The sequence below is a fragment of the Chiroxiphia lanceolata genome, chromosome 1, assembly GCF_009829145.1.
Source record: "Chiroxiphia lanceolata isolate bChiLan1 chromosome 1, bChiLan1.pri, whole genome shotgun sequence".
Lineage (NCBI taxonomy): Eukaryota > Metazoa > Chordata > Aves > Passeriformes > Pipridae > Chiroxiphia > Chiroxiphia lanceolata.
Window position 1 is genome coordinate 20,436,410 of NC_045637.1, and position 12,936 is coordinate 20,449,345.

The 12,936-nt window shown below is 41.1% G+C and overlaps 1 protein-coding gene and 1 long non-coding RNA gene across 2 annotated transcripts in view; one reads left to right on the top strand and one right to left on the bottom strand.

Annotated features, from left to right (window-relative positions):
* Positions 1-4,015: 4,015 nt before the first annotated feature.
* On the bottom strand, positions 4,016-5,779 carry LOC116780956. The gene is made up of 2 exons (XR_004354714.1): positions 5,179-5,779; positions 4,016-4,598 (listed from the first exon to the last, which is right to left on the bottom strand). It is a non-coding gene; the product is annotated as an uncharacterized LOC116780956 (long non-coding RNA).
* A 1,693-nt stretch (positions 5,780-7,472) lies between these two features.
* Positions 7,473-12,936, top strand: part of LRP12 (LDL receptor related protein 12) — a 47,688-nt gene continuing 42,224 nt past the window's right edge. The window contains exon 1 of the mRNA XM_032676336.1: positions 7,473-7,726. Coding sequence (XP_032532227.1) covers positions 7,648-7,726 — 79 coding nt within the window. The 5' untranslated portion in view covers positions 7,473-7,647. The remainder of the gene's footprint in view (positions 7,727-12,936) is intronic.

A 12,936-nucleotide genomic window follows, 5' to 3' on the forward strand; every position in this document is an offset into this window, starting at 1 on the left:
TTCTTAGAAGCCCTCTCTTGTAACCCTGACTATTCTGTGGCTTACATTAAGGTTTTACTATAGTTAGATTATCTGACTCACAGTTCTCATGAACCTTTACCTATGAGACACTACTGCTTTTGGATTTAAGACTGGAGTTCTTGTCAAATCCAGTTCAGTCGTGCATTAAGAGCCAAATTATGACTTTGAAGGACACTTTCCACTGGTTGGAACAATGGAAAGGATGAGTAAGACTGAAGTAATATAATCCCACTTTGAACATCCAGCTCAAAGGTTGGGTTCCTCCCTTTGAAACTATTAGTTTTCCTACAGAGTGCTCATGATCACCTCTACAAGTTTAGACCCCATGGTTTTCTTCAAATCGTAAACCGCATCTATGAAATGGCATTAGGTATTGCTAAGCCAAACAAATCTGTTAAGAATTTTAAAAACAGCAATATTCTAACTTCTATCATGCAAGCAAAACAAAGCATTCATTCTTGGTCCTGGAGAATTGTTGGCATCAGTTTTAGCATCCATTAAGGAAGGAGCTGGTTAGAGCACGGTGCTAATAACACCAAGGTTACAGGTTCCATCCTTGTATGGGCCATTCACTTAAGAGTTTCACTTGATGATTCTTGTGAGTACCCTCTAACTCAGTATATTCTGTGATTCTGTGATACTGGCTTAAGCTCCTGAATCATCACAGAATCATAGAATGGGCTGGGTTGGAAGGAACCTGAAAGATCATCTAGTTCTAACCCTCCAGCCATGGACAGGGATACCTTCCACTAGACCAGGTTGCTCAGAGCCCCACCCAACCTGGCCTTAAACACTTCCAAGGATGGAGCATCCACAACTTCTCTGGGAAACGTGTTCAGGTGTCTCACCACCCTCACAGTAAAGAATTTTTTCTTAATATCTAATCTAAACCTGCTTCCTTTCAGTTCAAATCCACTTCCCCTTGTCCTATGAATATCAACCTGTGTAAAAAGGCCCTCGCCCTCTTTTTTATAACCCCCCTTTGGGTACTGGAAGGCTGCTCTAAGGTCACCCTGGAGCTTTCTCTTCTCCAGACTAAACAACCTCAACTCTCTCAGCCTGTCTTCATAGGAGAGTTGCTCCAGCCCTCTGATCATCTTCATCCTCCTTCCCTGGACTCACTTGAACAGCTTTCTTTGGTGAGGACTCATGTGACTGGAATCCTTCTCTCTGATTCAAAGTCTTCCCCTTGGAGGTTATGGGTGCACAGTACAAATAGATGATCTGGAACTGTGATTAAAGATTAGCTGCATTCAACAAGATTAAAAAATCTACTTGGGCAAAATATTAACACATTCCATTGGTTGCCTTTTCCTCCACACCTGTCGACATGCAGAACATAATTACTGCTATAAAAGTACATTCTGCTGCTTCAAACTTTCGTGACTCCAGTAAACTCCCAACTGCTGTACTTTGGAATTAGCTCACTACTTCAGACTTTGTGCTGTTTCTGCCTTAATGACCAGTGGGGACATAATGTGCATGTGCAGGCCAGATAAAGGAGGTTCTAATTTAACCTAATTAAAAATCAAGAATATTACTAGTGTCAGTATGGAGCTTGAAAAGATAATTGCTTCAAAAATTGTGTGTAAGAAAAAATAAATTTAATTTTAAAAATGAAAAAATCCACAAAAGAAAACCCTGTAGGCTTTTTAATAGCTCCTTCCACACTAACTAATTAGCCTCTTAGATTTAGAAAACTGCTCATGAAATGTTCTATTAGTATTGAAGAAATTTTTTTTGTTTTCTTTGCAATCATGAAGTCCTTTGTCTTGGCTTCTTCTTTCTTTTGGCATATTGAGGGGGTTTTGCCTTTCTCTTCTCTTTGGTCTTTGGGTTTGCTCTAAAATTAATATAATAATAATAGTTTAGTTCTTAATTCTATCCATGAATCAGCTGAACAGTTATGTTCTTTCTGTGATTGGATAATTAGTAAAAAAATATTTGAAAGCTTTATACAAATGTCTTCACATATAAATACATTGTTTTTACAGACTCAGGCTTTTCTTATGGGTTTATTATGTTTCATATAGTAATATGTAAAAATCAAATAGGAATTTCAGTGATAGAAGTTTCTTCCAGGTATCAACAAGAAGATGCTGTTCTTTAATTCTGAGAAGATAAATCCAAAAGTATGAGAACAGCTGCTAAGAGCAGTCATAGGTCTCTAATGACTGGAGTGAAAGACTAAATTTTCTTCTGAGATGCAGTGTGACTATAGACTTAGATTCTCTTCTATCCTCTGATACTGTTCAACCACTTTAGATAACCACTGATGTTTATCAAGTGCATTGTAAATCTTGTAGGAAAATAATGTTAATATAATGGTTCTTAAGCCACTTCTGGGGCTGTTACTAAGGAAGGAAGCAGAGGAATGAATATATCACCATACTTGTTGATTTTTGCCTGCCGTCTGGGCCCCCATCACCACAGTAAGGGTTAGGCAGTTTTAGCTGACAGTAAGGAAAGAACAAAAGCAGTTTTAATACCAGTGGTGTTATCATGTTGTAGGTACTTATGTAAGCCACATGTTACACAGTGTAATTGTAGACTGAATTAGGGCACGCTTTTGTCACCCGGCTTATTCCAAATTGAAGTTACTTCTGTTTGACTGTCCTTGGAAGAGCAGCATTGTACTTTAATAAATGAACAATCTTGGGCACAATTTCCAGAAATGTCTAAAACTACAAAATTAGGCAATAGCAATTCATGTAGCATGTGACAGAAGTGCTATTATTGTTAGATAAACTACAGAGCCTGTGACTACAATTCATGATTTAATATGAACAGTTAGATGAACATAAATGAGTTGAGACAGTCCAGATTTGGATGACTAAAAAAATTACTACTATTACATTTGAATATGAATTACTTTTAACTGAAGTAACAAACTTTGTAGGCACTTCTTAAAACTTGTTTGTGCAGAAATCCCTTTCTCCTCCTGGGGAACCAGTTATTCTGTTTAGATTTAGGCAAAGAGCTTACAAATTGCCTACAAATAGGTCCTCAGGGGACAAAGCATGGAAAAAAAGCAGTGACTTACTGGAAGGGCTGTGCAGCAGTTTGAAGAAACTAACGTGAATCCCAGAAGCAGCTGGTGGAGCATGGTGCTTAAACTAATATGCCCTACAAAGTTAGTTTGGAGGTGCAAGCTACAAGGATGCAGCTACACTGCCACTGTCTCCAGGCATATTCCATTTGCAGTTAACCGAGCTATATTTGGACTGTTTTCCACTGCTCAATGCACAGCATGTCCTATGTCTGTACACTCCTTAGCAAAATGGGACCCTACTCTTGACTGACCTCTAGACCGCACAAAGATACTAATAATAAACACCAAGGAAATAAATGATGACTTACCACAGTTGATATATTTCCTCCAGCATGCAAAAGCAATACTAATACATACAGCAGCACAATGTAAGCAGATTCTGATGTATGCTATGTATTTTTAGCACAATGGCCTTGATCCAGACATCTCTGACAACATCTTCTACTGTCTTTCATCATTTTGAAGTAAAATTATGTAGGGTACTCTAGATTTGAAGTAACTGTGGTCTAGTATTAAAAATTACCGTAGAACAAAAATCTAGTTTACTAGCACCCTTTAGACAACTGCTGAGCAAACAACTGTTTATTAAAAAAAAAATAAATCACTCAATAGGTGGCACAAGTAATTTTTGTCCCAGTCTTCATAGGTTGTGCTGCAAAATAAATGCAAGTCTAGAAGAGAAATTTACCTCCTCTGCTGCCTGTATTTATGCTTTATGTTTATAAATAATTGATTTTGAAAACTAATATAACAAAATAAGAATATTTAGAATTTCACTGATGGCCTTCTTATGATAAAGTACTTGGCTTCTGCAAAAAAAACAGGTCAAGTAAATTCAGATGTGGTAGAGGTCTCACAAAAAAATTAAATACTGGTACTGAATATAGTAACATTTCTTATGACTTCATGTGAAGGGAAGTTACGGGACAGAAAACAATGAGATTGGTAAAGGAAAAATGCTGTTACTTTATTTAGCTGAGACCTAGTCAACATCTTAAATTATCCTCATTGTGTATTAAAATGTTCTCAGAGGTTCCATCCAGGACGTGGCATCAGAGAGACACTGTAAGATTGTCTCCCCTTTTACACATGGTCAGAGCACAAATAATGAGAAAAGAATGAAATGTGGACTAGTTTTACAATGGGCCATAAAATTGTTGTTAAATCTGTGGATGGCATTTGCTAACAGCATACTCTGAAGTGATGAAAGGGAGAACTGATGAGGAAGAGAAAAAAAAGAAGAGCAAGGATGGCAAGAAGAAAATGTGTGCAGCAGGCAGTGAAGTAAAGCTGAAGTGATAATAACCAACCGATCATTAAAAAGAAAACAATGCTGAAAGGAATACCACAGGAGGAAAAAAATCATATGTTGATATTGTCACTGAGTGCCTGATAATTCTTGCTGAAGCTGCTTCAGTAACTTCATGTGACAACCTTGAGCATCAGACAGAGGAGCGACAAACTGTTACAACAATCTTGGTTTGGTTCAAGGTGTGCATTTTCAGGATGTTTTATCTTCATCTGACTTCAAATACAAAAGAAAGATGCCATCAACTTCTGTATCATTTTAAAATGATTCCCACTAATAAAGTTTTATTAGTCATCTTCAGATAAGAGTAAAGAAAAACCACCAAACAAAAAATGCAGTCATGATTAGAATTTCATGTATGTAAAATTATGTATATGATTTACAATGTACTATTCAGGCATAGTAGTAACAATATTCTCCTCCCCAAACACTAAAGAGATTAAGAAAACTCTCAGCAAAGACCAACAGGAGCAGCAAAAAAAAAGAAAACAAAACAAAAAAAATCAACCAAAAAAACCAACCAAATAAACAACAACAACCAAAAAAACCCCACAAAACAAAACAAAAAACAACAACAACAACAAAAAAGCACAACTTTTTACTCAGGAAACTTTGCTGTATCTGGTGAAGTTTCTAAGGGTGTTACATGAGAAGATGGTGCTTGACATCCTGAATGTCTTATCCAGACTACTAACATATTCTCTTCCCTGGACTTACAAGATCCAGCTCATCTCATATGCAGAAAAACTGCTCCTGCAGAGGTTTTTTTCTTTAGATCATCACTTCAGTATCTCACCTTTTGCTTGCCAAGCTCATTTAGTACTGAAACAGAACTCTTTTGCATATCATCCTTCACTCCTTGTCTTTGAGAAGAATGTTGAAATTAAGCCTGTGATGCCAGGAGTTGATGCTTTGCTCTCTGCCATGAACACTCAATCTGGGTACATGGTAAAGGGTGACCACTTGTTTGTGCAAGTGATCGAAAGTAGTTTCACCAACAGAAATATTTGGGTTGTTTGGAATAGCATTTAATCTGAAATTATAATTAGTGTTGTCTCCTTTGTATTGCAAAAAAAATCTATGGAAAGAGAATCATATTACATCTCTCCATTACAGCTGTAATTACTGTGGGAGGGTTAGAAGTCCCTGTGTGTTCATAGGCTCTATGTGGTGTCTTCATATAACCAGTAATGCTTCTCTTAGTAGCTACAGACAAGCCTTCCTGAGCATTCCTCCAGTATCCCATCGTTAATAATTAAAAACAAAAAGAGGAATGGGATCCAGTGCGTGAAAAAAAGGGCGCCTAAGGTTTCACTGAAGAAGTTGGTTAGTCTTGCAAGCAGAAACAAATGAAAAAAGTTGTTGGCTAAGCTGTTGCGAATGCTTTAATTATTTGTATAAACATATAAAAGAAGGTTGTGTTTTCTTCTTCCTTGAAGTGTTGATTTTGTGTACATACTCATAGCTTTGGAGAGGTGAACAGTCACACCCCTCATAGGTTCAAACTGTGACTGGACAAATTTACTGAAGACTAATCCATTAAGTATTGTTAATGATAGTGTCCCTACTACAGGGTATTTCTGGACTACAACTCCTCAGAGCTGGAAAGCATTCATGCTTGTCTGGTTTACAGTCCTTCTTTTCTGACTATTATAAATGCTGAATCTTCATCCAGAAGCTTATCCTTAAATAAACCTCTACTCCCTTCTAAAAGAGACATCCTCCCAAAATATTTATCTTTCTTCCCAAATAGATGGGCAATCGGAAATAACTGTGGGATAAGTCAGAGAACTACAAATGAAAGGAAATGCCCTCAAGTTGTGACGGGGAGGTTATTGGATATTAGGAAACATTTCCTCACAGAAAGGATTGTCAAGCACTGGAACAGGTTGCCTAGGGAAGTGGTTGAGTCACCATTCCTGGAGGTATTTACAAGAGGTACAGATGTGGCTCTCGCAGACGTGGTTTAGTGGACTTGGCATTGTTATGTTTATGGTTGGACTCAACGATTTTAAGGGTCTTTTCTAACCTAAATGATTTTATGATTCTATGAAAAAAATGAGAGGAGCGAGGAGAAATAGCATAGAGCGCTCCCCATAGCAATCAGCATTTGTGGAGCAAGAACTCTGGTCCAATTCAACACATCTGTTTTCAGGGCGCAGCTATAGTGCCCTACCAATGTAACTTTTGCTTTTCTAGGGAACTGTAATACTTCAGTTTTTCCAAACAAGTGGTTCTAGCACAACAGGGGCAATAAACACTTCTCACAGTCTGCAACAGGCACTGCAAAATTAAAGCTAAATATAGAAGTTGTGCTGTGAATCCCACTAGTTTTTGACAATAGATAGTTGTGCAACCGGAAAACGGTGCCATTAAAGGGTGAAAGACGAGCCATCGTAATTGAACAGGAAGTGTTACAAGGAATTTCTATGGGGTCCGTAATTTTCCATCTACAGGAGTTACGCTTTTGCGCTCCCACGGTAATTTTTGGGTCTCACTGCTGAAACGTAGATTTGGAGATCAGAAGCACAACAGCCGCCAGCTGCCAGCGTGTCTCTGTGCTTTACAGACTGGGTTTGGTTTCAGGCAGTTCTACTCGGGGCGGAGAGCCAGGGCACTGAAACACCCACTCGGTTATCCTGTGCGAGCCCGAAATTCCGGCTGCTCCGCCGGGAGATCCACCCTCTCTGCTCCGGACGTGACCCCAGCCCCAGCTGGTGGTGGCGGCTGCCGGGACGGGGCGGGGCGGGCCGTGCCGAAACCTGGCGGCGACGGAGAGGAAGCATACGGAGGCGGTGCCGGCGGAGGAGATGGAGGCACCGGCGGGACGGTGTTGTGGCGGTGCCGGGGCGGTGCCGTGGCGGCACTGGGGCGGAGCGGCGCCGGGCCCGCCCCCGGGCCCGCCCCCGCCGTCTGGGGGCCCCGCTCCGCCCCGGCCCGCGGCTGCCGGGAGCGGCCCCACGCGCTCGTGCGGGCAGTGCGCAGGCGCGGCGGGCGCAGCCGGGCGGTGGAAGCGGCGCGGGGGGCGGGCGGCCGAGGCCGGCGGCGGCGGCGGCGGTGGGGGTGGGGGCGGCTCATGGCTTCGTGGGCAGCCGGGCGGCCGGGCCGTGCGCGCCGTTAGCGCTCCCCGAGGAGGCCGCTCCGGCTCCGGCGGGTGAAGGGGCGAAGCGCCGCCGGCCCCTCCTGTGGCAGCAGCTCCGGCTCCGTGTCGCGGGCGCGGCGGTGGCGGGTCCGGCTCCGCGCCGCCTCCCTGCGGGCGGGTGTTATGGCCCCTTGGGGGAGCGCAGAGGGGTCCCCGGCTTGGAGGTCAGCGCAGCTCCTGCTCCTCGTCGCCTCCTGCTGTGGTAGGTACCGGGCAGTGACGCCGCCCGCCCGCCTCCGTGTCGTGGGCCGGGAGGCGGCCGCGGGGAGGGGGAACAAAGCGGCCTTTCTCCCGGCCGGGCTCGGCGGGGGCCCTGGGGCCGCCCGGCACCGCCGCCGGGCCCCGCTGGGGTCCGCCGGACTTCCCCTGCTCCGCGCACAGCCCCGTTTCCCCCTCCGAGCTCAACTGCTCCAGGACTCACTCGGGGTTTTTTTTGCTTTGTTTTGTTTGGTTTAGAGGGTTTTGTGTGTTATCTACCTATCTATCTGTTTATTTGTTTATTAGCTGTGGGGGCGGACGGAAATCTCCTCAGGGAAGTCCTCAAAACTGGGGCCGGGGTTCCGGGGCTTGGCCCAGCTCTCCCGCAGATGTGCGCTGCCGGGAACTCCGGAGTTGGCGCCGGGCCGCGCAAACAAACCAGCCCCAAATCCTCTGAGTCACGAGTAGTCGCTGCCTGTGGATAATGGGGTTGGATGCTTGGGAGATGTTCCACGTCCGGCCTGGTGTCGGGGGCAGGGCGGCCCGTCTGGGCCGGGGGCCGGCGCTGGGTGATGAGTTTGTGACACATCAGCACAGGCCTGGAAGCCCTTCCGGGGACCTTTGGTTCGGCTCAGCCTGCCTGCAGCTCATACCGGAATGGCATTTCATCCCTGGGTATAAACACGTCTTTAAACAGAGCTGCTAATGAAAAATATTTGTGCAAATGTGTTAGGCAACGTACTGAGGTTGGTTTTTGCAATATGCTGGTGGCCCAGTAGCACATGATAGATCGAAACGCAGATACTTGACAAGGAGTGTCGTTTCATGTTTTCTCCGGGAGTTGTGTTTGTTCTATGAAGTCGAGCGTGGGTTGTGTCCATGGGCCTCCGGCGGGAGAAGTAGCCTTTGGCACAGCGCTGGGTACATGCCTTGCCCTGAGCAGGACAGCAACATGGGCCCTGCTTCATCAGTTGCTGAAGTAGATGCCTTTGCCTTTAACACGTGATTGAGCATCTGAAATTGGAATCTCTTTTACTCTTTAGGAAAACAAACTTGAGTCTGGAACATCAAGATATTTCAGATTTGTCTGTGCCAAGTGCTTTGTCCAGCACATGCCTGTGCTGCAACAATCAATCCAAACTCTAAAGTGTAGACATACCACGGAAATTTGTAAGAGCATTTCCCATTTTATATTTACATGAGTAGAAAAGTAAGGTAGGCTTCTTCAAACAGAGCTACAGATATGCCAGTACCTGCAACTGAATAGCTACTCTGGGAAAGTTTAATTTTTGGGGGGCCTACTTGCACGAACAACAGAAGGTACTGACCAGTCTTTTAAATGCATATAAAGTGAAGCAAAAGAGTTTTGTGTGAAAAGCTAAATTGCAAGCACAGCTATAAAGGAATTGGCTAATGGTAGAGCAAAAAGTGGTAGCAAAAATCTCATTTGGATATATTAAGCTGTTCTTGTGTTTGCATACTTTATGTACTTGAGAAATTTAATTTCTGTGCAAACTTTTTTTTTAACAAACTCTATGTGCTAACTTTATTATACTTGTCACAGAATCAAAGTAAAAAGTCAAAATGATAATTGTGATATCCCTCATCAGCCTGACCTAAGTAGATAGTTTCAAAATTGTGATGCTGTATCTTAGATGTTACTACCAGTATTTCCCCTATAAAAGTTTAAATCATAAGCACAATCTTTAGTTAGAGAAAAAACAACCAAATAAAATTCTTGCTGAATAACATTTTTGATAGACTTTTAATCAAGACTTTCCAAAGTTCAGCCAAGAAGGCTCTATAATTTTCTTTTGCCTTGCAGAGAAATGCATCACCATCCTTTATTGCCATTGCCAGGAAAGAGAAGCTGCTTTTGATTTTGATCAGCATGCTATACTGCCTGATCCTCATGAGAGATTAGTTTCTCCTAACACTTTTTGTTACAAATGTCTGAAGTTCTGACCAGTTTCACTGCTCAAAGGAAAGGAACTTTCTCCTCCCCAGACCAGAGCATCCAAAGCATTCACTGTGTAGTACTGCCCTTTCCCTAGCTTTCATTTTGATTTCTCCTGTTTATTTCTTTTGGGAGAAGGAAATGGGACTGGGAACTATGCCTCATTAAAGCATTTTACCTTCCTGTACAACTGCTTTTAGCTCTTGAAACTAAACTAATTTAGTATTGGCATGAGTCTGAACAAGACATTGCTGTCAGCAGAGCTCTGGACTGTGATACTGATCCTGAGCAGAGCCTTGCAGATATCATTGAATGCTGTAGACAATGCCCAAGGTAAATGCATGCTTGAAAAAGCAATGGTGCATCAGTTTGGTTGCCTTCCATTATGCAGTTGCACAGCTAAAATATCTAGAATTTTCCACTAATTAAAATACTAAATTCACCAAGGTTGTTATGTGGGCATTGAGCTCTCCAGAGAATGTTCCTCTGTTTCCCTGTGGTTAGTGAATTTTTCAAACCTTCCTTCTGATGATGACTATAATTATAAAAATTTGAGAAGGAGGAATACTGATGAGTGAAATATTGGAATAGCACTGACTAACAAGAATTATAGCTTGGTAGAGCATTGGGTAATGGTATTTTTTGTTTTATATTTCTGGCTTTCCTGTTGGCTTGAGAGTTTTATATCCAAGAAAAAATTGATTGTATATGCCTCTACATAATCCCGGCATAGCTTGTACTGGTACAAATATGAAGATATTTGTTCTTATCTCAAAGGCTCTAACAGTTTTCTGAGTTCAAAACAGAATCATATGTGCTGCAAAGTAATTTTTTAGGGGGAAAAATGTAAATTGAGAAATTAGTCCTGTTCTTGAGGGCAGTGTTTTTCAAACCAAAGTTCCATGATTGAAAAACTGGAAATCAAGTGAATCTTGGAATCATAGAATCATGTAGGTTAGAAAAGACCTTAAAGATCATTGAGTCCAACTGTAATCCTAGCACTACTAAGTCCATCACTAAATCATGTCCCTAAACAACATATCTACACATCTTTTAAATACTTCAAGGATGGTTATCTTACTTTTTTTCTTGTTAAAACATGAGTTTAGATTAGAGAACTGAATTTCTAATGTTACCATTTTGTTTGATTTTTATTTCACTCTTGGCAGAATAATGCATTACTGGTACTGTAATGCAGCATTTTCAGGACCGGTTTGGAGGGATTGGTGTTCCAGAGCAGAGGTTGAGTTATGAAAAGTCTCTGAGGTGGCACAGTGCAAAAACTAGGACATACCTTCCTTTGGAATGGAGTCTGGAAGCATGGGCATTTGGCTTCTTCAGGTTTCTGGAAATTCAAATTTTTTATAGTCTTAACTATACTTATTGCCCTGATAATTAATTTGAATTTCTTTCCCACTGAACAGAAGACTACAGGAAACTTTAACAGAGTTCTGTACAGTTGGCAGTAGTCAGTGCAGTGGTACAATAGGTAAATCTCCCTGTTTCTGGCTTCACTGGATGTAAAGGTGCATCAAAGAAAAATACTTACAGTAGTAGGACAGGGAAACTAAGAGTTCAAGGGTAGAAGTGGGGGCAGATAGAGATCAGTGTTAATTGTCCTTATCTCCAGTGTTGTTTTGACTTTAGTGAGTACCCTTTGAAGGACTAATGGCTGAGAAACATTGGGGGAGGTCAGAAAATTATTATTCCCAAAAATTGTGGTGGCAACTATGTTGTATGTTGGACTACTGAGACAGCAGTGCTACTGTCATTATTTCGTCCCTTTAAAAAAAATACTACATTTATATAAGCTTTAAAACACTTGGTTATGGATTAGAATCATTCCAGGTTTCCGTAGAACAGATGTTATTTGAGATTATAACAGGAACATATATATATATAATTCATTGTTCATTTAGCTTTAGGTAGGACAGATAAAATTGTCATAAAAGTTCACTGGTCAGGACCTGAATTTTACTTGCATGTCAGTTTACTAATGATGGTATGACATGAGGAAGAATAAATAGTTCTTTGGATCCATTCACCTTGTTTGAAATAATAGCCTGAATCATGTAAGCAAATAAGGTCTGCCAGGCAGTTTATTTAATTTTCTAAAGAAGTTGAACTCTGAAGCCAGAACAGACTGTCCTAATGGAATGGCTTGGTTTAATAAATTATTGTATTTTAAGCTCCTGAATGCCAGTCTTTAGTGCCACTTTTGTGAACAGATTTATTTTGCTAAGCTGTAAATAATATTGTCGGCAAAACCACTGCATTTAATTTATTAGAACAGTTTCGTAGTCCTTGAAGTGAAAATGTCCTAATTTTAATGCCATAGAAATTTGTATTGTATGTAAGTCGGTCATATGTCAACTTATACAAGTACATGCATATTCAACTGGCTGTTCAGAGCCACAATTAGGTCTGTAGTCAAAGTATCTGTGAGATCATGTGGACAATATTCAAAGCAATGTTCCTTTTAGGGGAGAAGAAGAAAACCCACATCCAAGACAACCTTGTAGCAAAAAGAATTTGAGAATTGAATCTAAGGTAGTTGGTGTGATTGTTATTATGCACTAAATGAGAACATTGTCATCCATAGGAAGAGCAGAGACATACTTGTAACTAGAATCAGGACAAAAGCCATCTGACTCCATTCCTGTCATCAGAGCAAAGCGTGTAATTAGCATGGCTTTTTCATCTGTTTCTGTCATTGCTAGGAGAGGAAGAGCTCTGTTCTGTTAGTGTTGGAAAGGCCCTACAGGTGAATCTGTTTACTTCAGTCACTCCAGTTTCAGTCTCAAATAGATGTAAACTGTATGGGTATTATTTTCAAGTAAGCCCTAGATATTATCATTTTATACTTGACCTGGCTAAAACTTTAATTATGGTCATTCTTATAGTTTGTTAACAGATCTCAAAATTTTAAACTTAATGTCTTTGGTACATTCCTTCTCACATCATTTATCTTTTACCATATACCTCAGTTTCCCAAGTTGTAGACATTATTTCCATGCTCATTAAGTATAATTCACTAATTTCCTTACAGTTTTTTAAAAATTCATGAGTTTTATTTGTACAGTGTAAAGTGTGGTTTTGCTTTCTTAGATGTCTCTGCATTTTCTAGTTTTAGTGTTCCATTTGTACTGTCCCAGATAGTTAATGATTATGTTAAATACTGGAACAGCTGAGACATCTAGCTAGGCAGTAATTGAAAGAATGGGATTTGTTGACAGCCTACAATGATTTTGGCTTGT